The 25,240-nt window shown below is 45.6% G+C and overlaps 1 protein-coding gene across 3 annotated transcripts in view; it reads left to right on the top strand.

Moving 5' to 3' along the window:
- The window catches only part of USHBP1 (USH1 protein network component harmonin binding protein 1), a 174,306-nt gene that overhangs the window by 130,107 nt on the left and 18,959 nt on the right, over positions 1-25,240 (top strand). For all 3 annotated transcript variants that reach the window (XM_073547902.1, XM_073547893.1, XM_073547912.1), the window contains exons 12-14: positions 11,521-11,703; positions 18,877-18,968; positions 21,903-22,025. In XM_073547902.1, coding sequence (XP_073404003.1) covers positions 11,521-11,703; positions 18,877-18,968; positions 21,903-22,025 — 398 coding nt within the window. The remainder of the gene's footprint in view (positions 1-11,520; positions 11,704-18,876; positions 18,969-21,902; positions 22,026-25,240) is intronic.

Consider the following 25,240-nt stretch of genomic DNA (forward strand, 5'->3'; position numbering starts at 1 on the left):
TGATCAGTGAGGGCCAAAGAAATAGCAGAAGTCTCAGTAGCGCACCTGAGCTGATGTCCGCTGGGGTAGACACACCCCAGAGTCTTGCAGCTGACACACTCCTCCCTATGAACACCGCCCAACGCTTATCCAGACGCACGGCGCTCTCCTTAGGCCCAGTCCCGCTATAACGTGCGGGTAAGTCTTGACGCTGCCCGGCTTGGCACTGCGGAGCTGGGTGCATAACACGCTACTCACTCTACTGCACTATCCGGCGGCCGGCAACTAACTGTCCCTTTGCACACTTTCTGATCTGAGTTTCCTGTGTACACACCCCCTCTCCCCACATCATGGGGTTTGTCCAGCCCCCTATTCCTTCACCCAGGAAACATAGGACGCAGCCCCTACAGTTGCGGCCCCAGCTAAGTGCAAGTACCTGCAGCCCGGTCTTCCTCCTTACATTTTCCCCTCCTTTAACTCGCCATTCCACGGGCGAGAGTTCCTTCATCAGGCATTCACACTCTTCCATTTCTCAAACAATACGCTGCCAAATAAACTGGTCTTGATCATATCGAATGGGAGGTACTCCAGCTGTTGTCCGTTCAGTAAAGCGTAGTTGAGGTTGAGTGGTGGAGTCAGGCTGCGTGGTAGAAGACGGAAGCACGTCTGGGTTCACTGGATCAGTCGATTCTGGAGTTTCAGGCCTACACACTTCCCTTGGACTGGCTGGTGACGAACTTTCTAATTCTGGGAGTAAGCCAAGTGGTTATTCCTCATCACAATCTAGGAACGTGGGGGTGAACGATTCGGTAGCGTCCGGCACTCTCTCCTCTTCTGGATCCCGTGACAGGCAAGGACTATCCGAGTAGTTGTCCCTTCTTCCCCTTTGGGTTGTACTTCATATACTGGACCACCGGATCTAACTCGGTGTTTACCCTGATACGGCTCTTTTCCCACCGATGTTCTAACTAGCCCCGAGGCCGCTTGTCTGACCAACACCTCCGGCCTTGGGAGCTGTCCGTCGAAGAGGCATCACTTTATGGTGTCGGAGTTCCTGGAACTTGGTCTGCACCAGCCGATGAAGAATCTGCAGCTGATTACGATGCTCTAGGACCCAGGAACACCCCCCCGTCCGTGGATAGTCTTCTCCAGGATCCAACTCCAGCTGTGTGATTTCTTGTCCTTTTCGCCCGAACAGCAGAGTATATGGAGTGTATCCTGTTGAACTGTGCACTCGATTGTTATATACCCAAAATAATTCTGCCACGTATTCAGGCCACTGTATTTTCCGATCTTCCTTCAATGTTTGGAGCATCTGAATCAGAATCTGATTGAAGTGTTCACAAGCTCCATTCCCCTGAGGATGATAGGTGTTGTCCTTGACTTGTCGATCTTGTACAGGCGATGTAACTATTCCATGACTCGGTCTTAGAAGCAAGCGCCCTGGTCAGAGTGGATCATCTTTGAGGAACCGTACACCCGTATGAAGTCTCGGCAGATAACCTGTGCCGCTGACTCGGCAGTCTGATCCCGAGTTGGAGTCACCACAGCGAACTTAGTGAAGTGATCAGTCATCACCAGACAATGTTCATATCCGAGATGAGCCGGACCCACAGTCAAGTAGTCGATCATCAACAGCTCTAGGGGGACGGAAGTCATGATGGTTTGCGTTGGGGTCTCTTGCTCTAGAGGTTTGGCTAGTTCACAGCTCTGACATCGCTGGCATGCCTCCTCTACTGCAGCCCTCAACCGGGGATGAAATACCAGCTTCTGTAGCCACTGGAACGTCTTCTCCGGGCCAAAGTGAGCCCCTCTCTCATGGTCCTCCGTAGCCACGACTCGGATCAACTTCTCCGGAAGTACCACTTGCCAGGTGACCCCCAGCTCCCGTACCAACTGTACTCTTCGATATAGCAAGCCATCTTCCAGCTGGAGTCTTTCCCACTGCCTTAGAATCTGCAGAGTTCCCGGGGACAGAACGTATTTTGCACCGGCTGGGGAGTTGCTTCAGGGCCACCCACTGTCTTAGCTGCGCTAGCTCCTTATCCTCCTGCTGGTTTCGCACCCAGTCATCCCTGGGTTGCCCCAGAACCTGGTCTCCAGACGCCTCTCCGATCTGTCCCTGCGTCGCCGTAAACAACCCGACAAAGTTCCAGAAACCAGGAATCTCTTCTGCTTCCAAATCTTCATCCTTGTTGCGTTCAGGTCACTCACGAGTCACTCTCGACAGATCATCAGCATGTGTGTTCTCAGCTCCGGCCCGGTATGCGATTTTGTACCGGTATTTTGCCTTCCCGGCCACCCACCGTTGCTCTAAGGCCCCCAGTTTGCCATTTTCCAGGTGGGCTAATGGATTGTTGTCGGTACGCACTAGGACTTCGGATCCGGACAGGTATTCGGCGAACTTCTCGGTCAGCGCCCACACTAATGCCGGCAGTTCCAGCTGGAATGAGCTTGAATTGTCTGGGTTTCATTCCGAGTCATGGAGGGACCGACTCGCATAGGCGATTACTCATTCTTTCCCGTTTTGCATCTGTGACAGCACGGACCCCAGTCCATGCAGACTCCCATCTGTGTGAAGGATGAAGGGCTGGGATAAGTTGGCGTAAGGCCATCTTCAGGGTTCGAAAGACTTCTTCTTGACGGCTTCCCCACTGGATAACCCGATTCTTCGAACCCGACGGCACTCCATTTAGTAGTTCCAGCAGTGGATTAGCTTTGTGGGTGAAATTCTTCATGAACTTCCGGTAGTACCCAGTCAGTCCCAGAAAGGCCCGAATGTCCTTCCCTGTCTTCAAGGTAGGCCAGTCCTGTACCACCGCTATCTTTTCACATTCCGGTCTCACTCCTTCAGCTGACACAACGTGTCTCAGGTACTCAATCTGCTTACGGAAGAGATGACATTTTTGGGGTTTCATCTTCAGGCCATGCTTCTGTAAACGACTCAATACTTGTTCCATCCGCCGGAGGTGTCCTTCAAAGGTGGCTGAATAGTCGATGATGTCGTCCAGGTAGATCAGGGTGACTTCAAAGTTCGGGTCCCCTAGACACCTTTCCATCAATTGCTGGAATGTCCCAGGAGCGTTAGTCAGGCCGAAGGGCATCCGCTTGAATTCAAACAATCCCATGGGCAATATGAATGCTGTCTTTGGCTGGTCATGTTTAACCATGGCCACCTGCCAGTATCCGCTGGCCAGATCCAGAGACAAGAAATACTTCACCTTTCCCAGGGCAGAAAACGACTCTTCAATTCGGGGTAAAGTATAAGAGTCCCGCACCATACAAGCATTCATTCGCCTATAGTCCGCACAAAAACGCAGAGTCCCATCTGTTGTGAGCTCTCTTGATCCAACTTTTGAGGCAAGGCTCCCTCTGGTGGATACTGCTGGTAGTGGTGCTGGTCAACATGATGTTAACCCAACAGCTGCAGAAGATAATTGGAGGAGTGGTGGTAGTGACTGGGATTACATAAGCGAGCAGACTTCTCTCAGTGACTGCCGGTGATACTCCTTTCTTTGCTTACTGAGGATTTCTGTCTGCTGCCTGATCCTGCATTTTTTCAGCTAAGTGTCATTTGCTAAACCCTTTGCATCTCTTTTTGCCTTGCTGTCAGGGGTCAGCTTGCTCCTGCCCTGTATTTTTGTATCTTGTGTTTGTTTGCTCAGTCCCCTGCTGTATTAGCCTGTTGCTAGCCGCCAGTTCACACCTGAGTGCTGATATGGTGGGGGCGAGGTTGTTCAAACCTCAGTATTTTTGTACATCAGTTGTGTTGGAATTATTAGGGTTTTTGCGTGATTGCAGACAGTGCCTTTTCTGTCCTGTCCTATCTAGTCAGTGTGGGCCCCATCATTTGCTCAGTCTATTTTTTGTCTGTGTTTGTGCTTCATCTTGTCTCACCGACAGTATATGTTTGGGGGCTGTCTATTCCTTTGGGGATCTGCTCCGGGGCAGTTTAGATTTCACCTTTCTGTCTTTAGGCTTAGTTAGTCCTCCGGCTGTGATGAGGCATCTAGGGCAACGTAGGAATGCTCCACGGCTACTGCTAGTTGTGTTGTTAAGATCAGGGGTCTGCAATCCGCTGAGCGACCAGCCTCTCTGGTGTTCTGGTGGCATAGCCTATTGCGCTCTCCTCCTCGGTGACCCATTCATAACACACCCATCTTTCTTCCGGACGAGGACAATGGGAGCTGCCCACGGGCTCTGGCTCTCCGATATGACCCCACTATGCAGCATGTGTGCCAACATTTCTTTTCCCTCTTTCTGCATTTGAGGCGGTATCTGCCATTACCGCTCCCGGATTGGTGCGGCATTCCCCATGGCTATCTCATGAGTTATAGCTGTTGTGCAACCAAAGTCATCCTCATGACGGGCGAACACATCCTGATAGCGTTCCAGTACAGCCTCCACCTGTTGCACCTGCTGCGGTGAGAGTCCTTTTAATTCAACCCTGCATTCGCTCCAGGATTCCGCTCCCCTGCTTGATGCTTTCAGGTGGGTGCTCTGGCGTCAGGGTGATGGCTACAGTCCATGGGTCCCCTTGCTTCACTGCCAGCTGTATGGCCTCCGGTGGTATCAATTCCGCCGGCATGCCCAGCACCTGTGCCACTTCATTCTTAGGCGGGACCGTAAGATTTTCCTCTCCTAGGTTCATGCACCGCACCACAAGTTACCATCGCGGACGACGGCTAGTGTCCAGGCAATAAGGAGCCCCGAGGGTATTTGGTCCATTATGGCTGGTTCAATCTGGACTTCCACCCCTTCAAGGCGCGTACAGGCTCGTACGAGCAAGGTGAGCACAGTCTGGCCAGGCGGGAGGACGACTTAAGCATCTGCAGGGACCAGCACTTTTCCTAGCATTTCCTTGGCCTGAGCGGCCCGTATGAGCTGTTGAAACGCCTTCCTCTGGGGGTTCATGGGCCCCACCTGTTCAGAAACACATCCAGGGACTTGCTGATCCGGAGGGTTCCGAGTTCTTTTTGCACGTTCACTGGAGGGCTATTACTGTTTTCTCTGGTGGTCAGCATGACTCCTTTTCGGCCCACATCTTTGCCGCACTGTTATGATTGAGTCACCGTAGGAGGCAAAAACAGAAATGCTAGCTAAGTCCAGAAAACCAGAGAAGTTGGCAGCTATCGGATTGCAGACCCCTGAACCTATCAACACAACTAGCAGTAGCCGTGGGGGGTTCCTACGATGCCCTAGACCCCTCGATCACAGCCGGAGAATTAAATAGGCCTAAAGAAAGAAAGGGGAAATCTAAACTGCCCCAGAGCAGACCCCAAAGCATATAATGATGGTGAAGCAAGATGAAAATACTAACACAGACAGAAAGATAGACTGAGCAAAGACGGGGCCCAAGCTAACTTAGATAGAAAAGGACAGGAAGGCTGCTGTCTGCAATCCGTGAAAAACCCTATGAAAATGAGAGCCAACAGACTGACAGTGAAAAAAGGCCCTGAAGACGCTAGGCTTCAAAAAAGCTATGTCAGTACTCAGGAATATTCTGAAGACAGAGCTACAGGCAAAAGGAGATTCAGCTCACCCCAGAAGGGAATGGCAGAATACAGAAAAGCAAGGAAAACAAAAAACAAAACAAAAAAGCTAACAGGCAAAACAGAAAACTTAGCTGTAGAGGAGCAGGAATCAGACTGGTGTCCTAGAAGTCCACAGAGAAATCACCCGCAGGGCAGAAGGTCGTCGGCAGCCTTATATCCAGTCCGTGACTCCACTCAGCCAGTCATCCTCATTAGACTCAGGTGCCTGATAATAAGGCTCATTACCTTCCTTTACCAGAATAGGGAGTTCACCAGACCTCAGTGACGAAGGGGAAAATGAACTCACAACAGTTCCTCCCCCTTGAGGAGGGGTCACCGAACCCTCAACCACGCCACCAGGGCGATCAGGGTGAGCCCGATGAAATGCACGCACCAATCTTTTGGCATGAATATCAGAGGCAGAGACCCAGGAATTATCCTCCTGACCATAACCCTTCAACTTAACCAAATACTGGAGTCTCCGTCTAGCCAGACGGGAATCCAGTATTTTCTCTACCTCATATTCCATGTTACCTTCAACCAATACAGGGTCAGGAGGTGCCACTCCAGGAACAACTGGTTCAACAAACCTCTTCAACAAGGACTTATGGAACACATTATGGATTTTAAATGTGACAGGAAGAGCCAAACGAAAAGAGACCGGATTAATAATCTCCAAAATCTTGTAAGGTCCAATAAATCTAGGCTTAAACTTATGAGAAGCCACCTTCATAGCAATATTTTTTGATGATAACCACACCATATCACCAATCTTAAACTGGGGACCAATGGTCCTATGTCGATTGGAAAACCGCTGGGTCTTTTCCTGGGAGAGAGATAACTTATCCACCACTTGGTCCCAGATCTGGTGCATTCTCTCCACCACAGTGTCAACACCTGGGCAGGCAGAAGGCTCCACCTGCCCTGAAGAAAATCGAGGATGAAACCCAAAGTTACAAAAAAAAGGTGACATCAAAGTGGCAGAACTAGCTCTATTATTTAAAGCAAATTCGGCCAAGGGCAAAAATGAAACCCAATCATCCTGATCAGCGGAAATAAAACATCTCAAATACGACTCCAAGGTCTGGTTTGTTCTCTCTGTCTGTCCATTGGTCTGAGGGTGAAAAGCAGAGGAGAAGGACAGCTGAATTCCCAGCTTGGATCAGAAGGTCCTCCAAAATCTAGACACAAACTGAACTCCTCTGTCAGATACAATGTTCTCAGGAATCCCGTGTAAGCGAACCACCTATTGCAAAAACAGGGGCACCAACTCAGAGGAAGATGGCAACTTAGGGAGTACTACAAGATGAACCATCTTAGAGAACCTATCACAAATCACCCAAATAACAGTCATTCTTTGAGAGACCGGCATATCAGAGATGAAATCCATTGAAATATGGGTCCATGGCCTCCTGGGGACCAGCAAAGGCATCACCAACCCACTAGAGCGAGAACAAGATTTAGACCGGGAGCAAGTCCCACAGGACTGCACAAAATTCCTGACATCATGAGACAAGGCGGGCCACCAAAAAGACCGACTCACCAGATCTCTAGTACCAAAAATACCTGGATGACCAGCCAATGCAGAGCAATGAACTTCAGACATCACTCTCTTCTTCCACTGGTCAGGAACATACAACTTTCCACTGGGACAACGCTCAGGTTTGTCCTCCTGGAACTCTTGCAGAGCAAGTCTCAAATCGGGCAAGATGGCAGAAAGAACTACCCCTTCACCTAAGATGGTAGCAGGCTTGGTCACCACAGGAGAATCAGCAAAGAAACTCCTAGAGAGGGCGTCTGCCTTGACATTCTTAGTTCCAGGAAGAAAAGAGACCACAAAATCAAAACGTGTAAAAAACAAGGCCCACCTAGCCTGTCTAGGGTTCAAACGTTTAGCCGACTCTAGGTAAATCAAATTCTTGTGGTCAGTGAGGACCACAACTTGATGTTTGGCTCCCTCCAACCAATGTCTCCACTCCTCAAATGCCCATTTCATGGCCAACAGTTCCCGATTCCCCACATCATAGTTACGTTCAGATGGAGAGAACTTTCGGGAAAAGAAAGCACAGGGATTCATTTTAGATGTTACAGGATCCTTTTGGGACAAAACAGCTCCTGCACCAATCTCAGAAGCATCCACCTCTACCTGGAACGGGAGTGAGACATCAGGTTGCCGCAAAACCGGGGCGGAGGTAAATCTTCGCTTCAGCTCCTGAAAGGAAGCAACAGCCTCAGGAGACCAATTCAACACATCAGCACCCTTCTTAGTCAGGTCAGTCAATGGCTTGGCAATACTAGAAAATTTTGCTATAAATTTCCGATAAAAATTAGCAAAACCCAAAAACTTCTGGAGGGCCTCCAAAGAAATGGGCTGAACCCAATCATAAATGGCCTGTACCTTGGCCGGGTCCATTTCAATAGTTGACGGAGACAAAATAAATCCCAAAAATGAAATCCTCTGTACTCCAAAAAGGCATTTCGATCCTTTGACATACAGGGAATTCTCCCTCAAGATCCGGAACACAGTCCGAATATGTTCCACATGAGAATCCCAGTCCTTGGAGAAGATCAAAATATCATCCAGATAGATAATCAAAAATTTATCGACAAAGTCTCGGAAAATATCGTTCATGAAGCACTGGAAGACAGAAGGGGCATTAGTGAGCCCAAAAGGCATCACCAGGTACTCAAAATGTCCCTCCGGAGTATTAAACGCCGTCTTCCATTCATCCCCCTGCTTAATGCGGATAAGATTATACGCCTCCCTGAGGTCAAGCTTGGTAAACCAGCAAGCACCTCTAACTCTAGAGAATAGATCCGAAATCAGGGGTAACGGATACTGATATTTAATAGTAATTTTATTGAGGGCACGATAATCAATACAAGGCCTTAAAGAACCATCCTTTTTGGCCACAAAAAAAAAAACGGCACCTAAGGGTGAAGAGGATGGTCTAATATGACCCTTCTCCAACGCCTCCTTAATATATTACCGCATAGCCTCGTGCTCGGGTACAGATAAATTGAAGAGCCGACCCTTGGGAAATTTACACCCCGGGCTTAGTTCAATTGCACAGTCATAACTCCTATGAGGAGGCAAGGACGCAGACTCATTCTCACTAAATACATCATAAAAGTCCGCCAAATAGTCAGGAACATCATGCGACTGAGGAGAGGTGGAAAAAACCGGAGCCTCACTAAAGGCACACCGACAACCCCAACTCACCACAGACACAGATTTCCAATCCAAAACTGGATTATGAATTTGCAACCAGGGAAACCCCAGAACAACGGCATCATGCAGACCATGCAATACCAAAAATCTGCAATTTTCTTGATGGTCTGGGGCGACCCGCATGACCACCTGGGTCCTAAACTGAGGTTTATTTTTAGCCAAAGGAGTAGCATCAATCCCCCTCAAAGGGATAGGTGTCTGCAGAGGTGTCATCGGAAATCCACAACGTTTAGCAAAATCCAAGTCCATTAGGTTTAGCGCTGCTCCCGAATCCACAAAAGCCTTGGCGGAAAATGTGGACAGGGAGCAGATCAGAGTAATTGCCAGAAGAAACTTAGGTTGAACACCACCAACTGAAAACGTGTGTGCAAAGCGTTTCTCTCGTTTAGGACAAACAGAAATAATATGCGAGGCATCTCCACAGAAAAAACACAGCTTATTACGCCTTCTGAACTCCTGACATTGCGCCTTAGACAAAACTCTATCACATTGCATAGGTTCAGACGTCTGTTCAACCGGTGGCAACACCTCTCGTGCAATCCTGCGTTCACGTAAACGCCGATCAACCTGAATGGCTAATGACATAGAATCGTCCAGACCAGAGGGAACAGGAAATCCCACCATAGTATCTTTTACGGCTTCTGACAAACCCTTCCGAAAGAGAGCAGCCAAGGCATTATCATTCCAGGTAGTAAGGACCGCCCACTTTCAGAACTTTTGACAGTACAACTCTGCAGAATCTCGACCCTGGTTCAATGCCAACAGGGTCTTTTCAGCCTGATCAATAGCATTAGGTTCGTCATACAACAACCCCAAAGCTTGAAAGAATGCGTTCACATTAGTCAGAATAGGATCATCTGGTTTCAAAGAAAACGCCCAATCCTGGGGATCGCCATGCAGCAAAGAGATGACAATTTTAACCTGCTGCGCGGAGCTCCCTGACGAGTTAGGCTTCAAGGCAAAAAATAATTTACAATTATTTTTGAAACTCAAAAATTTAGATCGATCCCCAAAAAATACATCAGGTGTAGGGATCTTTGGTTCAACAGCATGCGAACGAGCAAGGTAGGCGGAAATACCCCGCACTTCCGCAGCGAGCTGCTCCACACGATCAGACAATTGCTTTATCTCCATTGAGAGAGAAAAAAAAAATTCCCCCTACGGCCTCAGAGATATAGAGGAAAGAATATACACACACACCTTTTTTTTTTTTTTTTAAACACAATTCTTTCCTGCTATTGAGTACCCTAGGAGCTGCGGTATGGCGGGTGATTCTGTTATGATTGAGTCACCGTAGGAGGCAAAAACAGAAATGCTAGCTAAGTCCAGAAAACCAGAGAAGTTGGCAGCTATCGGATTGCAGACCCCTGAACCTATCAACACAACTAGCAGTAGCCGTGGGGGGTTCCTACGATGCCCTAGACCCCTCGATCACAGCCGGAGAATTAAATAGGCCTAAAGAAAGAAAGGGGAAATCTAAACTGCCCCAGAGCAGACCCCAAAGCAATAGGCAGCCCCCAACATATAATGACGGTGAAGCAAGATGAAAATACTAACACAGACAGAAAGATAGACTGAGCAAAGACGGGGCCCAAGCTAACTTAGATAGAAAAGGACAGGAAGGCTGCTGTCTGCAATCCGTGAAAAACCCTATGAAAATAAGAGCCAACAGACTGACAGTGAAAAAAGGCCCTGAAGACGCTAGGCTTCAAAAAAGCTATGTCAGTACTCAGGAATATTCTGAAGACAGAGCTACAGGCAAAAGGAGATTCAGCTCACCCCAGAAGGGAATGGCAGAATACAGAAAAGCAAGGAAAACAAAAAACAAAACAAAAAAGCTAACAGGCAAAACAGAAAACTTAGCTGTAGAGGAGCAGGAATCAGACTGGTGTCCTAGAAGTCCACAGAGAAATCACCCGCAGGGCAGAAGGGCGTCGGCAGCCTTATATCCAGTCCGTGACTCCACTCAGCCAGTCATCCTCATTAGACTCAGGTGCCTGATAATAAGGCTCATTACCTTCCTTTACCAGAATAGGGAGTTCACCAGACCTCAGTGACGAAGGGGAAAATGAACTTACAACACCGCACACTGTAAGTGCAATTTTCCTTTAGTGCGCTCCTAGTCAATCGCTTCTGTTTCCTATACATATCCCCCTTCCAGTTTTTCACAATTCAAAAGAGTAACATACAACTCTCACAGCTACGTACTCTCCTGTATATAGCTTCAAACCAACTACATAGAGAAAAAGTCTCATCGTGTATAGGATGGCTTGAGCTACAACAGGATTACTGGAGTAACGTCCCAGTGACCTGTTTCCAGTCTCATTAGTAAGGAAAGGCGTTCTTCCTGCCCATCCCTGGATACCATTCTGCTTTTGGCAGCAATTTTATAGCTTGAGTTGCTGTGAGACAGGGACCACTTGTTCTGGGTTTGTGAAGTTATGAATTTCTGACCAGCAGCAACTGACGTCAGAGAAAGTTATAATATTGTATCGGCAAGTATTAGTTTTTTGTATCTGGGTTTAAGTAAACCAAGTCTTGAATTGTACCAACGCTGTGGTTCTACTTTCAAGGCTAGGAATGCTGGGTCTGGACTAGTCCTGTCTGCTCCTCATCTTGGATACGGAGGTAGGACAAAGATCTCTCAGCACCTATTCAGTCAGCTATACCTTCATTCGCCTTATGTAGAGACAGAACACACGCTCATTGACTGACTTTTATCAGTAAAAACAGTTAATTCACGGAAAGAACTTTACATTTATTTTTCTTCTTTAGAAAAAGCTATTTGAACTGAAAGCCAATCTGCAACTACTTCAGACCGAGAAACGTGCCTTAGAGTTGCAATGTTTAACTCAGCAAGAGCAAGAGAAAGCCTACATGCTTATAAGAGACCACCTGCAGATGGAGCAGAACGAATGGACAATGGAAGGATCTGAAAAACATAAGGCAGACAAAAAGGTAATACACACCTCTATCTAGTTAATGGGGTTCCGTCAAACATGACACTTGTGACATATCAAAAAAAAAATAGTTTGGGTACTACATCTGCAAACATCACAATTCTCAAGAATGAAGCGGTTCTTGTCTGTGTTTTTACCCAAAGATTTTAATAACTCATAATGATTTCTAATGTAAAACCACCTCTGCAGTGAAAATCTAGACTGTGTCCTCACCGTTGTAGAGTTCAATGAAGTCCAACAGCTTTGGGCCTCTTATTAATTTGACACTTAAAACATATCTGATTAAAATATCAAATCAAAATTGGAACATTTCCCTATTACAATGCGTTCGTTATCCTTCTTATTCTGAGAAACACATCCAGTTGTCTGGCCACTTTGCTTTAACCCCTTACCTACAATTGACGTAATATTCCGTCCATGTGACCATGGACCTAATTACCATGGACGGAATATTACGTCATCGCGATCAGCGGCGCCCACGTGGTGAGCGCCGCTGATCGCGGCCGAGTGTCAGCTAATTATCATAGCTGACACCCGGCACAATGTGTCAGGGGCGGTCACGGACCGCCCCCGACACGTTAACCCCTTGCACACCGCGATCAAACGCGATCGCGGTGTACCGGGGGTTAAAGGGAAGCATCGGCAGGGAGGGGGCTCCCTCCGTGCTTCCCTGAGCCCCCCACGGCAGCGCAATGTGCAGCGCTGCTGCGGGGGACTCCCTTCCTCCAGGCCCCCGAATCCAAGATGGCGACGGGGGCCTTCGGGGGCCTGAGGAAGCTGGCTTCCTCAGTGCCTGCAAAGCGCAGGCATGAGGAAGTCTGCAGCAGTGCCTGTGACAGATCGCTGATCTGTCACAGTGATCTGTGATGTGACAGATCAGCGATCTGTCACAGGACAGTGATGTCCCACCTGGGACAAGGTAATAAAGTAAAAAAAAAAAAAAAAAAGTGTTAAAAATAATTTTAAAAAAATCGCTAAATAAATTAGTTAAAAAAAAAAAAAATATTCCCCAATAAATCCATTTTTTGAAAATAAAAAAAAAACAAAACAATAAAAGTACACATATTTGGTATCGCCGCGTCCGTAATGACCTGCCCTATAAAACTGTCCCATTAGTTAACCCCTTTAGCGAACCCCTTAAAAAATAAAAATAAAAAACGAAGCAAAAAATAATGATTTATTATCATACCACCGAACAAAAAGTGCAATAACGCGCGATCAAAAAGACGCATATAAATATCCATGGTACCGCTGAAAACGTCATCTTGTCCCGCAAAAAACGAGCCACCATACAGCATCATCCGCAAAAAAATAAAAAAGTTATAGCTCGCAGAATAAAGCGATACAAAAATAATTATTTTTTATATAAAATTGTTTTCATTGCAAAAAACCGACAAAACATAAAAAAACGACCTAAATGAGGTATCGCTGTAACCGTACTGACCCGAAGAATAAAAACGCGTTATCAATTTTACCGCACGCGGAACGGTGTAAACGCACCCCCCAAAAGAAATTCATGAAAAGCTGGTTTTTGTTCATTCTGCATCCCAAAAATCGGAATAAAAAGCGATCAAAAAATGTCACGTGCCCGAAAATGGTACCAATAAAAACGACAACTCGTCCCGCAAAAAATAAGACCTCACATGACTCGGTGGGTCAAAATATGGAAAAATTATAGCTCACAATATGTGGTGATGCAAAAACTATTTTTACAATAAAAAGCGTCTTTTAGCGTGCGACAGCTGCCAAACATAAAAACCGCCATAAATCGTAAATCAAACCCCCCGTTATCACCCCCTTAGTTAGAGAAAAATAATAAAACTAAAAGAAAATGTATTTATTTCCATTTTCCCGCTAGGGTTAGGGTAGGGTTAGGGCTAGGGTTAGGGTTAGGGCTAGGGTTAGGGCTAGGGTTAAGGCTAGGGTTAGGGTTAGGGCTAGGGTTAGGGCTAGGGTTAGGGTTAGGGATAGGGTTAGGGATAGGGCTCAGAATAGGGTGTGTTGAGGTTAGGGTTGGAGTTATAATTGGGGGTTTCCACTGTTTGTGCACATCAGGTGCTCTCCAAAGGCAACATGGCGTCTGATCTCAATTCCAGCCAATTCTGCGTTGAAAAAGTCAAATGGTGCTCCTTCCCTTCCAAGCTCTGCCATGTGCCCAAACAGTGTTTTACCCCCACATGTAGGGTATCAGCCTACTCAGGACAAATTACAAAACAACTTTTGGGGTCCAATTTCTCCTGTTACCCTTAGGAAAATAAAAAATTGGGGGCAAAAATATAATTTTGCGGAAAAAAATGTTTTTTTTATTTTCACGCCCAGGCGTTATAAACTTCTGTGAAGCACTTGGGGGTTCAAAGTGCTCTCCACACATCTAGATAAGCTCCGTGGGGGGTCTAGTTTCCAAAATGGGGTCACTTGTGGGGAGTTTCAATAGTTTAGGTACATCAGGGGCTCTCCAAACGCACATGACACCCGCATACCAATCCATCAAAGTCTGCATTCCAAAACGTCACTACTTCCCTTCCGAGCCCCGACGTGTGCCCATACAGTAGTTTTCTCCCACATATGAGATATCAGCGTACTCAGGACAAATTGGACAACAACTTTTGGGGTCCAATTTCTCCTGTTACCCTTGGGAAAATAAAAAAAATGGGGACTAAAAGATGATGTTTGTTGAAAAAATACGATATTTTTATTTTCACGCCCGGTCGTTATAAACTTCTGTGAAGCACTGGGGGGTTCAAAGTGCTCACCACACATCTAGATAAGTTCATTAGGGGGTCTAGTTTCCAAAATGGGGTCACTTGTGGGGGGTTTCCACTGTTTAGGTACATCAGGGGCTCTCCAAACGCAACATGACACCCGCAGACCATTCCATCAAAGTCTGCATTCCAAAACGTCACTACTTCCCTTCCGAGCCCCGACGTGTGCCCATACAGTAGTTTTCTCCCACATATGAGGTATCAGCGTACTCAGGACAAATTGGACAACAACTTTTGGGGTCCAATTTCTCCTGTTACCCTTGGGAAAATAAAAAAATGGGGACTAAAAGATCATGTTTGTGGAAAAAATACGATTTTTTTATTTTCACGCCCGGTCGTTATAAACTTCTGTGAAGCACTGGGGGGTTCAAAGTGCTCACCACACATCTAGATAAGTTCATTAGGGGGTCTAGTTTCCAAAATGGGGTCACTTGTGGGGGGTTTCCACTGTTTAGGTACATCAGGGGCTCTCCAAACGCAACATGACACCCGCAGACCATTCCATCAAAGTCTGCATTCCAAAACGTCACTACTTCCCTTCCGAGCCCCGACGTGTGCCCATACAGTAGTTTTCTCCCACATATGAGGTATCAGCGTACTCAGGACAAATTGGACAACAACTTTTGGGGTCCAATTTCTCCTGTTACCCTTGGGAAAATAAAAAAATGGGGACTAAAAGATCATGTTTGTGGAAAAAATACGATTTTTTTATTTTCACGCCCGGACGTTATAAACTTCAGTGAAGCACTGGGGGGTTCAAAGTGCTCACCACACATCTAGATAAGTTCCTTGGGGGGTCTAGTTTCCAAAATGGTGTCATTTGTGGGGGGTTTCTACTGTTTTGGTACATCAGGGGCTTTCCTAATGCGACATGGTGTCCGATCTCAATTCCAGCCAAAAACGTCAAATGGCGCTGCTTCCCTTCCGAGCTCTGCCATACGCCCAAATAGTGGTTTACACCCACATGTGGGGTATCAGCGTACTCAGGATAAATTGCACAATATCTTTTAGGGTCCTGTTACTTTTGGAAAAATAAGAATTGAGGGTGAAAAGATCATTTTTGTGGAAAAAATATGATTTTTTAATTGTACTGCTGTACGTTATAAACTTCTGTGAAGCCCTTGGGGGTTCAAAGTTCTCACCACACATCTAGATAAGTTCCTTGGGGGGTCTAGATTCCAAAATGGTGTCATTTGTGGGGGGTTTCCACTGTTTTGGTACATCAGGGGTTTTCCAATCGCGACATGGTGTCCGATCTCAATTCTAGCCAAAAACGTCAAATGGCGCTGCTTCCCTTCCGAGCTCTGCTATGCGCCCAAATAGTCATTTACACCCACATATGGGGTATCAGCGTACTCAGGACAAATTGCACAATAACTTTTAGGGTCCTGTTACCCTTGGAAAAATAAAAATTGTGGGTGAAAAGATCATTTTTGTGGAAAAAATATGATTTTTTAATTGTACCGCTGTACGTTATAAACTTCTGTGAAGCCCTTGTGGGTTCAAAGTTCTCACCACATATCTAGATAAGTTCCTTGGGGGGTCTAGTTTCCAAAATGGGGTCACTTGGGGGGGTTTCCACTGTTTAGGTACATCAGGGGCTCGCCAAACGTGACATGGCGTCCGATCTGAATTCCAGCCAATTTTGCATTGAAAAAGTCAAACGGCGCTCCTTCCATTCTGAGCTCTGCCATGCGCCGAAACAGTGGTTCCCCCCCACATATCAGGTATCAGCGTAGTCAGGACAAATTGCACAATAACTTTTGCAGTCCAATTTCTCCTGTTACCCTTGGTAAAATAAAGAAAATTGAACCTGAAGTATTTTTTTTGTGAAAAAAAGTTAAATGTTCATTTTTTTTTTAATATTCAAAAAATTCCTGTGACGCACCTAAAGGGTTAATAAACTTCTTGAATGTGGTTTTAAGCACCTTGAGGGGTGCAGTTTTTAGAATGGTGTCACTTTTGGGTATTTTCTATCATATAGACCCCTCAAAGTGGCTTCAAATGTGAAGTGGTCCCTAAAAATAAAATGGTGTTGCAAAAATGAGAAATCGCTGGTCAATTTTTAACCCTTATAACTTCCTAGCAAAAAAAAATTTTGGTTGCAAAATTGTGCTGATGTAAAGTAAACATGTGGGAAATGTTATGTATTAAGTTTTTTGTGTGCCGTATCGCTGTGATTTAAGGGCATAAAAATTCAAAGTTGGAAAATTGCGAAATTTTCAAAATTTTCGCCAAATTTCCGTTTTTTTCACAAATAAACGCAAGTTATTTGAATGCAATTTTACCACTAACATGAAGTACAATATGTCACGAAAAAACAATGTCAGAATCACCAGGATCCATGAAAGCGTTCCAGAGTTATGACCTCATAAAGGTACAGTGGTCAGAATTGTAAAAATTGGCCCGGTAGTTAACGTGCAAACCACCCTTGGTAGTGAAGGGGTTAAATATTACCAGTCTCTATTAGAGGAGAGAATTAGGATTTACACACAGCCGAAACACCAAGCAACTGTCACAGATTAACACTCCAAATGCCTCTACCAACAACCGATTCCTCCATTCCACACCAGGCAGTACAAGACTAACACTGGCAATCCAGATTGCCAAAGGCGAGTATATATAGCAGAGAGGAGTGGCCAGTACTGAACAGCTCATCCAAGCAGGAAGGCTTCAGACTCTAAGGGTGTGTGCACATGCTGCGGATTCTGCTGCGGTTCCGCAGCGGATTTGGCCGCTGCGGGTCCACAGCAGTTTTTGCTGCGGTGTACAGTACCATTATTCCCTATGGGAATAAAAAACCGCAGTGCAGACGGTGTGGATTCTTCCACGCGATTTTCCTGCGGTTTTGAAACCGCAGAAAGAATTGACATGTCATTTCTTTCTGCGGATTCCACTGTGGTTTGCCATCTCCTCCATTGTGGAGATGAAAAACTGCAGGGCAAAACCGCAGAGCAATCCGCAGGTAAAACTGCAGGTCTTTTGCCCTGCAGATTTACCTGCAGATTTTACAAAATCCGTGCGGCCAAATCTGCACCCCAATCCGCAGCGTGTAAGTTGAACAGTTTAACCCCTGCACTGCTAACAGAAACCTGCACCGTTTAATATGAAGATGTGCTTCTAATCATTGTAGGAGTACATAAAATCAGACGCTGCGATCTTCTGCCCCCTCTCTGTTGTGGTAAACCCGTGACAGATATACTGAATAATTTCAAAGCCAAGACAATTTGTCTCCAAAGAGCTGGAAAACAATCTCTTGCTGGATTCACCTGCAGGCGTACCACAGGCCATGTTAACATTTTGTAAGGTTCGGCCAGAACCGTAGTCATGGCCGAGGACACCTGGGCTTTTGTGTCCTGGCCTCCCCTCACAGAAAAACAATGTTCACTAGTCAGCATACCTGTGTCTTCAGGTCCAGCTCCTTCAGGATCTTCCCTATGCTGCAGGGGACCCTCTCCAGGTGGATTTGCATTAACTGAGACACAGTCCATTTCAACTTTAACAAGAACATCTTTACTGGACTCTCTACACAGCACATCCATAGTCTTCACAGCATTAACAACAGGTTTCACACTGCATTGTTCATTCTCTTTCCCTGCACTTCTCTCACGGTTACACAGCACATACCCGGGTCGGACCATCCCAGATGAGTCCTCAGCATCCTCCCTGTTCAGCTCTGCTACGGCTAGACATTCACCTGTCTGTTTCGCCCCAGACATAAGATCATCAGCTCCCGAATTCAGTTGCCTCATGGCGAGCGACCTGCCCATCCTTGCTGCTATGTCCACAATTAGAGCACTGGCTTCTCCTTGCACTGACACTACTTTCACTGCTGTCACTGCTGCAGTCTTCTTCGCACTGGCCCTGGATGGCTGGGCTTCAGCTTCAAACATTACGGGGCCACTGCGTTGTCCCTAGGGTATTAGCCCCCTGGACGGTGAGGGGCTCTGTGACCCCAACTGAGCTCCTTCTGCTCCCTAGCCCGACTACTGGAAAACAGGAAATCTTCCTCCCTTACCTCACAGCAAGCCCCTCCTAAATTAAATATTTCCTATACTATATTGCTAAATCTCTATCTTATACTACACATCTAACTGGGAACTACATATCCTATAATGCCCCCATCTAGTGGCCAATAATAGTAACTACACTTACCCTATTATATGAAAATAACAGCACACCAATGTACATTATATACAGTTAGTAATATGGTAATACACTTGACTGTGTAGCAGTACCAATAAAGCAACTAATGGTAATACACCTAATGGTGTAGCAATACCAATACATATTTTACATACGTATTTTCCATCCTCTTACAATTTGACATTTTAATTTCCTTTTTTTTCCTGCAGTTTTCCTAGTCAGTATTAAATACTATATATTTTCTTTTTATCCATTTTACAAAGAAATCACCAGATGGAGAAAGAGAACCTCTTAGCCAAAGTAAGAAATCAACTTCATCTCCTACCATGCAGAGACTGCTAGATTCCTTGAAAACGTAGGTGTTCTTTCTTTATCTGCATAGTTTATAAGCATCAGGTAATGTCTGTCTATATATATTTTTATATTCCAAAGGCCTATGACTATAATAATAGCTAATTCTACAATAAAGCCATTGATTAACCTTTTAGACCACAGTCCTGGATTGTTGAGATCTTTTAAGTGAAATAACAGATGCATGAATAATGGTAATACATATATTTTGATCAGTCATTCCTTAGGAAATGGCTCTTCTATTAACGAAAATCTGTCAGCTTGTTTTTGCTACCTCATCTGACAGCAGCATGATGTAGGCGAAGAGAAGCTGAATCCAATGATGTATCACTTAGTTTACTGGGTGCAGCCGTTCTGATGCAATCAGAGCTTTTAGATTTAGAATGAACAAGAGCTGAGAAAGCTAACCCCACCCCCACCCCCACCAGGCTTTCCATGTACAGAATGCTTAGTTGATGGACTAGACCAGCGGTGTTAATTTCTTATTGATAAATCCTTCACAGTTAGTAAACAACAGCATACACTTTAACAAGTGACACATCCCTGAATTCTGTGTTTCAGCCTCTATCTCCTGCTATCTTCAGATCATATAGCAAAAACCTGCTGACAAATTCCCTTTAACCCCTTAATGACCAGCTTTTTTTTGGCTTTGCATTTTCATTTTATGCTGCCCTCCTTCCCAGAGCCATAACTTCTTTATCTTTTGGTCAAAATGGCCATGTACTCGAAAACGGGAAAAAAATTCCAAGTGCGGTGAAATTGAAAAAAAAGTGCAACCCCACACTGGTGTTTTGTTTTCCTTTTTTACTAGGCTCACTAAATGCTAAAACTGAGCTGCCACTATGATTCTCCAGGTCATTACGAGTTCATAGACACCAAATATGTCTAGGTTCTTTTTTATCTGAGGCTGGTTTCACATTAGCGCTTTTTAAGCGCACGCACGGCCGGGGGTAGCTCCGCCCCCGAGCTGGCTCTCTGCCCGGCGTGCCCGCCCCTTGCTTGTAGCTCCGCTTCCTAGCGCACAGCGGCCCCTGCGATCGGCGCACCCTATCTTTAGCATAGGGTGCGCAGATCGTGCGCAGGCCGTGCGCTAGTTGCGCTTTGACCTGCGCTGCGCACTTTTGACGGTGCGCCATGTGGGCCAAAATCAAACTTTTCGGATTTTGGCGCGCACGGCGCACCGTCAAAAGTGCGCAGCGCAGGTCAAAGCGCAACTAGCGCACGGCCTGCGCACGATCTGCGCACCCTATGCTAAAGATAGGGTGCGCCGATCGCAGGGGCCGCTGTGCGATAGGAGGCGGCGCTACAAGCAAGGGGCGGGCACGCCGGGCAGAGAGCCGGCTCGGGGGCGGAGCTACCCCCGGCCGTGCGTGTGCTTAAAAAGCGCTAATGTGAAACCAGCCTAAGTTGTGAAAAAAATTCCAAACTTGGTTAATAAAAAATTTAAATTTTCCGAGAATCGTAGCGTCTCCATTTTTCGTGATCTCGGTTGAGTAAGGGATTATTTTTTGCGCGCTAAGATGACGTTTTTAATTATATCATTTTGGTGCAATTACATATGTAGTTTCCCAGCACATGTCAGCTGATCAAATGCTTCATTATAGAAGCATTTTTTCTAGGAAAATCTGCACGCCAGGAGGCAAATAACTCTCTATTCCTCTCGAGTCTCTCCGTATGGCTAAATAGTACTGTACAGCCAGCCACATATGGGGTATTTCCACGTGCAGTAGAAATTGTGGGACAAATTTTGGTGCCATTTTTACCCACTTCTTCTGTGAAAATATAAAATCTTTGGCTAAAACTAAATTTTGGTGGTAAAAATGTAGTTATTTCGTCTTTACTGACCAATGGTATAAAGTTCTGTGACACAACCGTGGTGTCGATATGATCACTGCACCCCTAGATGAATTCATTGAGAGGTGTAGTTCGTAAAGTAGGGTCACTTAAGGGGAGTTCTGCTGTTCTGGCACCTCATGGACTCTCCCAGTGGGTCATGGCACCTGCAAACCATAACAGTAAAATCTGGGCTCCGTGCCTTCTGTTTATGACCTGCTGACTTGTCTGTAGCCTCTAGCTCATTTGTGCATATGGATGGTACAGTACGTCTGTCGGGTCTGCATGTGTGTAGGGAACTCATAAGTTGAGCCCGCTCTACATGCAGCCTATGCTATTTGTGTAATACACTTACACTGCTCTGACTTGTGACAGCGCCATTTACATGTGATGGGGTCCTGATGTGTTAGCATAAAAGACGGGGGCCTGCTCAAGGACCCGATGGCTACCGTCTTGGTTATGAAGCCATCATTTACACTATATGCTGCAATACTGTATAGAATACAATACGCCTCCTGAAGAAGTTGCCACACAACATGTGTTGGGGCGGCAGGGATCAACTCTACAGTCTTATCTTACTTCTAAGTTTTCCTATTTATAAATCTATTGTATGTGCTTTTCATTGGCTTACTTTAGGATGTTTACCTATGGTACTTTGTCATTACTTAGAGAGCACATCTTCTAACAGAAATCTAGCATTGTGTATTTTTATTGTTTTCATTTGATCCCTGCAGCATTGCTTGACAGACTCTGTTTTTGCATGCAGTTTTTACCATGTCTGTTTTTATTTGTGAATTAAAATAAAATTGTTATTTAAGGCTTATATACTCCTTGAATTTATTTACCCCTTTTTGTTGGTCTAATATGCCTAATATGTTTGTTTGAGTTTTTGCCCAATTTATAATTATTTTCTACTAATGGGTGTCTATTGTAAATACTGGAGTATTGCAGTTTATAAATAAGTGATCAAAGGTTCAAGTCCTACAGCACTTTATTCAAGAATGTTTTGTAGGTAGTAAATGATTGTGTATTTAAATAGGGTTTTCATTAGATAAATAAATGCCATCTTTTGCAAAGTAATATTCTTTATTTCTTTTAATTTTAGGAGCAGTGAAATGAAAGTAAGAATTGAAGGTCTCATTTCAGAAGTGGACCAATTATCTTCTAAAGTCTGTGGAGAGAATGTGATATCTGCACAGATGATCAAAGATTTCTTCAAGGCTCATAGGTATACAGATCATAGAGATTTTAGCATACACACATTGCTTTGAAAAAGTATTCATGCTTTTGAATTTTTCTGCATTTTTTTCGTATTACACTTCACTGTTCAATCCATCATCCAAAAAAAGAAGGAGTATGGCACAGGTGCAAACCTACCAGGAATGGTCATCCAACTAAATGGACTTCCCATGCAAAGAGAGCACTAATTAGAGAAGCATATGGTGGTAAAAGCATCATTCTGTGGGAATGCTTTCCTTTAGTAGGGACAGGAAAGCTAGTCAGAGTTGATAAGAAGATGGAGCTAAATACAGGGCAACAACGTTAGAGGCTGTGGAAGACTTGAGACTGGGGTGTAGGTTCACCTTCCAGTAGGACAATAAACATACTGCCAGAGCTACAAAGGAATGGTTTAGATCAGGGGTCTCACACTCAGCTGAATATATGGGCCACGTATAGAAAAAATTTGAATTTGGGGGCCTGCATTCCTTGAAGGAAAAAGTGACATTTTTATGCCGGCAACACTTTTAGTAAAAAGTGTATCCTTGGACATATATTTAATTGAAATGTATTGGCCCGCAGAGACACTCTGCATAGTAATACCAATGCAAGGTGCCGGCCAATCAGTTGCAGCTGACTTCTGCATGCTGGCGCATGACAGCTGAGGTGTATCTAGGTTTTCTGGCACCCGGGGCAAGAACCCCCCCAAGCACATATGCGATTTGCACACTTAGTCACGTGCCAATGAACTGCTCTTCCTAATTCAATGTTCACTGAAAAACAGAGAAGCAGGAAGAGAAGCTCGTTGTCTCCTGAACGTAAGTATGATATTCGCATGAGTGACGCGGCCATGTGATGACTGTTGGAACCTGCAGATATGAATCCTGACATTGAGTTTGTTACACGCTGTTAGGATTGGCATGCTACAAGGCTACATTTTATTATTAAAGGGCTCATGCAGGTTGCAGATGAACGTCTTCAAGAGGGCACTGCAGTTCATGCTCAGTGTATTCACAGCAGATCACCGTGAAAATTTTCTCACAGTGATCTGCTGTGAATACACCGAGCATGAACTGCGGTCATCTCATCCCTGGAATTTTCCCACGGTCCATAGGTTACCACAGTTAAGGCTGTGAAGGAGCGTAGACTTGGTGACGTCACCGCTAGTCACTGAAGCTCCACTCCCAGCATCTCCTCATTCACTAGTGGTTTTCAGCCGGGGTGGTCGTATCTTGGCACCGGCCAGGTTGAAAACTATATGTCCCTGTTATGATTGAGTCACCATAGGAGGCAAAAACAGAAATGCTAGCTAAGTCCTGAAAACCAGAGAAGTTGGCAACTATCAGATTGCAGACCCCTGAACCTATCATCACAACTAGCAGTAGCCGTGGGGGGTTCCTACGATGACCTAGACCCCTCGATCACAGCCGGAGAGATACATAGGCCTAAAGAAGGAAAGGGGAAATCTAACTGCCCCAGAGCAGACCCCAAAGCAATAGGCAGCCCCCCACATATAATGACGGTGAAGCAAGATGAAAACACTTACACAGACAGAAAGACAGGCTGAGCAAAGACGGGGCCCAAAAACTACCTAGATAGGAACGGATAGGAAGGCTGCTGTCTGCAATCTGCCAAAACCCTATCAGAGACAAAAGCCAACAAGCTGATATAAAAATGGCCCTGAAGCAACTAAGCTTCAAAAACTAAATCAGCACTCAGGTACATTCAGAAGACAGAGCTCAAGAAACACTGCACACTCCAGCAGGGAGTGGCAGAATCCAAAAAGCAAGAAAAACAAAAACAAATCTTAGATGCAAAAAGGCAAAACAGAAAACTTAGCTTTAGGAGAGCAGGAATCAGACTGGTGTCCAAGAGTTCACAGAGAAATCACCCGCAGGGCAGAAAGGGCGTAGGCTGCCTTAAATCCAGTCCGTGACTCCACTCAGCCAATCGTCTTCATTAGTCCCAGGTGCCTGATAATCAGGCTCACTACCTTCCTTCACTAGAATAGGGAGTTCACCAGGCCTCAGTGACGGAGGGGAAAATGAACTCACAACAGTACCCCCCCTTGAGGAGGGGTCACCGAACCCTCAACAACGCTACCAGGGCGATCAGGGTGAGCCCGATGAAAGGCACGCACCAATCTTTTGGCATGAATATCAGAGGCAGAGACCCAGGAATTATCCTCCTGACCATAACCCTTCCACTTAACCAAATACTGGAGTCTCCGTCTAGCCAGACGGGAATCCAGAATTTTCTCTACCTCATATTCCAAGTTACCTTCAACCAATACAGGGTCCGGAGGTGCCACCTCAGGCACAACTGGCTCAACAAACCTCTTCAACAAGGACTTATGGAACACATTATGGATCTTAAATGTGACAGGAAGAGCCAAACGAAAAGAGACCGGATTAATAATCTCCAAAATCTTGTAAGGTCCAATAAATCTAGGCTTAAACTTAGGAGAAGCCACCTTCATAGCAATATTTTTTGATGATAACCACACCATATCACCAATCTTAAACTGGGGACCAATGGTCCTATGTCGATTGGAAAACCGCCGGGCCTTTTCCTGGGAGAGAGATAACTTATCCACCACTTGGTCCCAGATCTGGTGCATTCTCTCCACCACAGTGTCAACACCTGGGCAGGCAGAAGGCTCCACCTGCCCTGAAGAAAATCGAGGGTGAAAACCAAAGTTACAAAAAAAAGGTGACATCAAAGTGGCAGAACTAGCTCTATTATTTAAAGCAAATTCGGCCAAGGGCAAAAATGAAACCCAATCATCCTGATCAGCGGAAATAAAACATCTCAAATACGACTCCAAGGTCTGGTTTGTTCTCTCTGTCTGCCCATTGGTCTGAGGGTGAAAAGCAGAGGAGAAGGACAACTGAATTCCCAACTTGGAACAGAACGTCCTCCAAAATTTAGACACAAATTGAACTCCTCTGTCAGATACAATGTTCTCAGGAATCCCGTGCAAGCGAACCACCTGTTGCAAAAACAGAGGCACCAACTCAGAGGAAGATGGCAACTTAGGGAGTGGTACAAGATGAACCATCTTAGAGAACCTATCACAAATCACCCAAATAACAGTCATTCTTTGAGAGATCGGCATATCAGAGATGAAATCCATTGAAATATGGGTCCATGGCCTCCTGGGGACCAGCAAAGGCATCAACAACCCACTAGAGCGAGAACAAGATTTAGACCTGGAGCAAGTCC

The sequence above is a fragment of the Dendrobates tinctorius genome, unplaced genomic scaffold (assembly GCF_039654945.1).
Source record: "Dendrobates tinctorius isolate UK_male_01 unplaced genomic scaffold, ASM3965494v1 ptg000011l, whole genome shotgun sequence".
Classification (NCBI taxonomy): domain Eukaryota; kingdom Metazoa; phylum Chordata; class Amphibia; order Anura; family Dendrobatidae; genus Dendrobates; species Dendrobates tinctorius.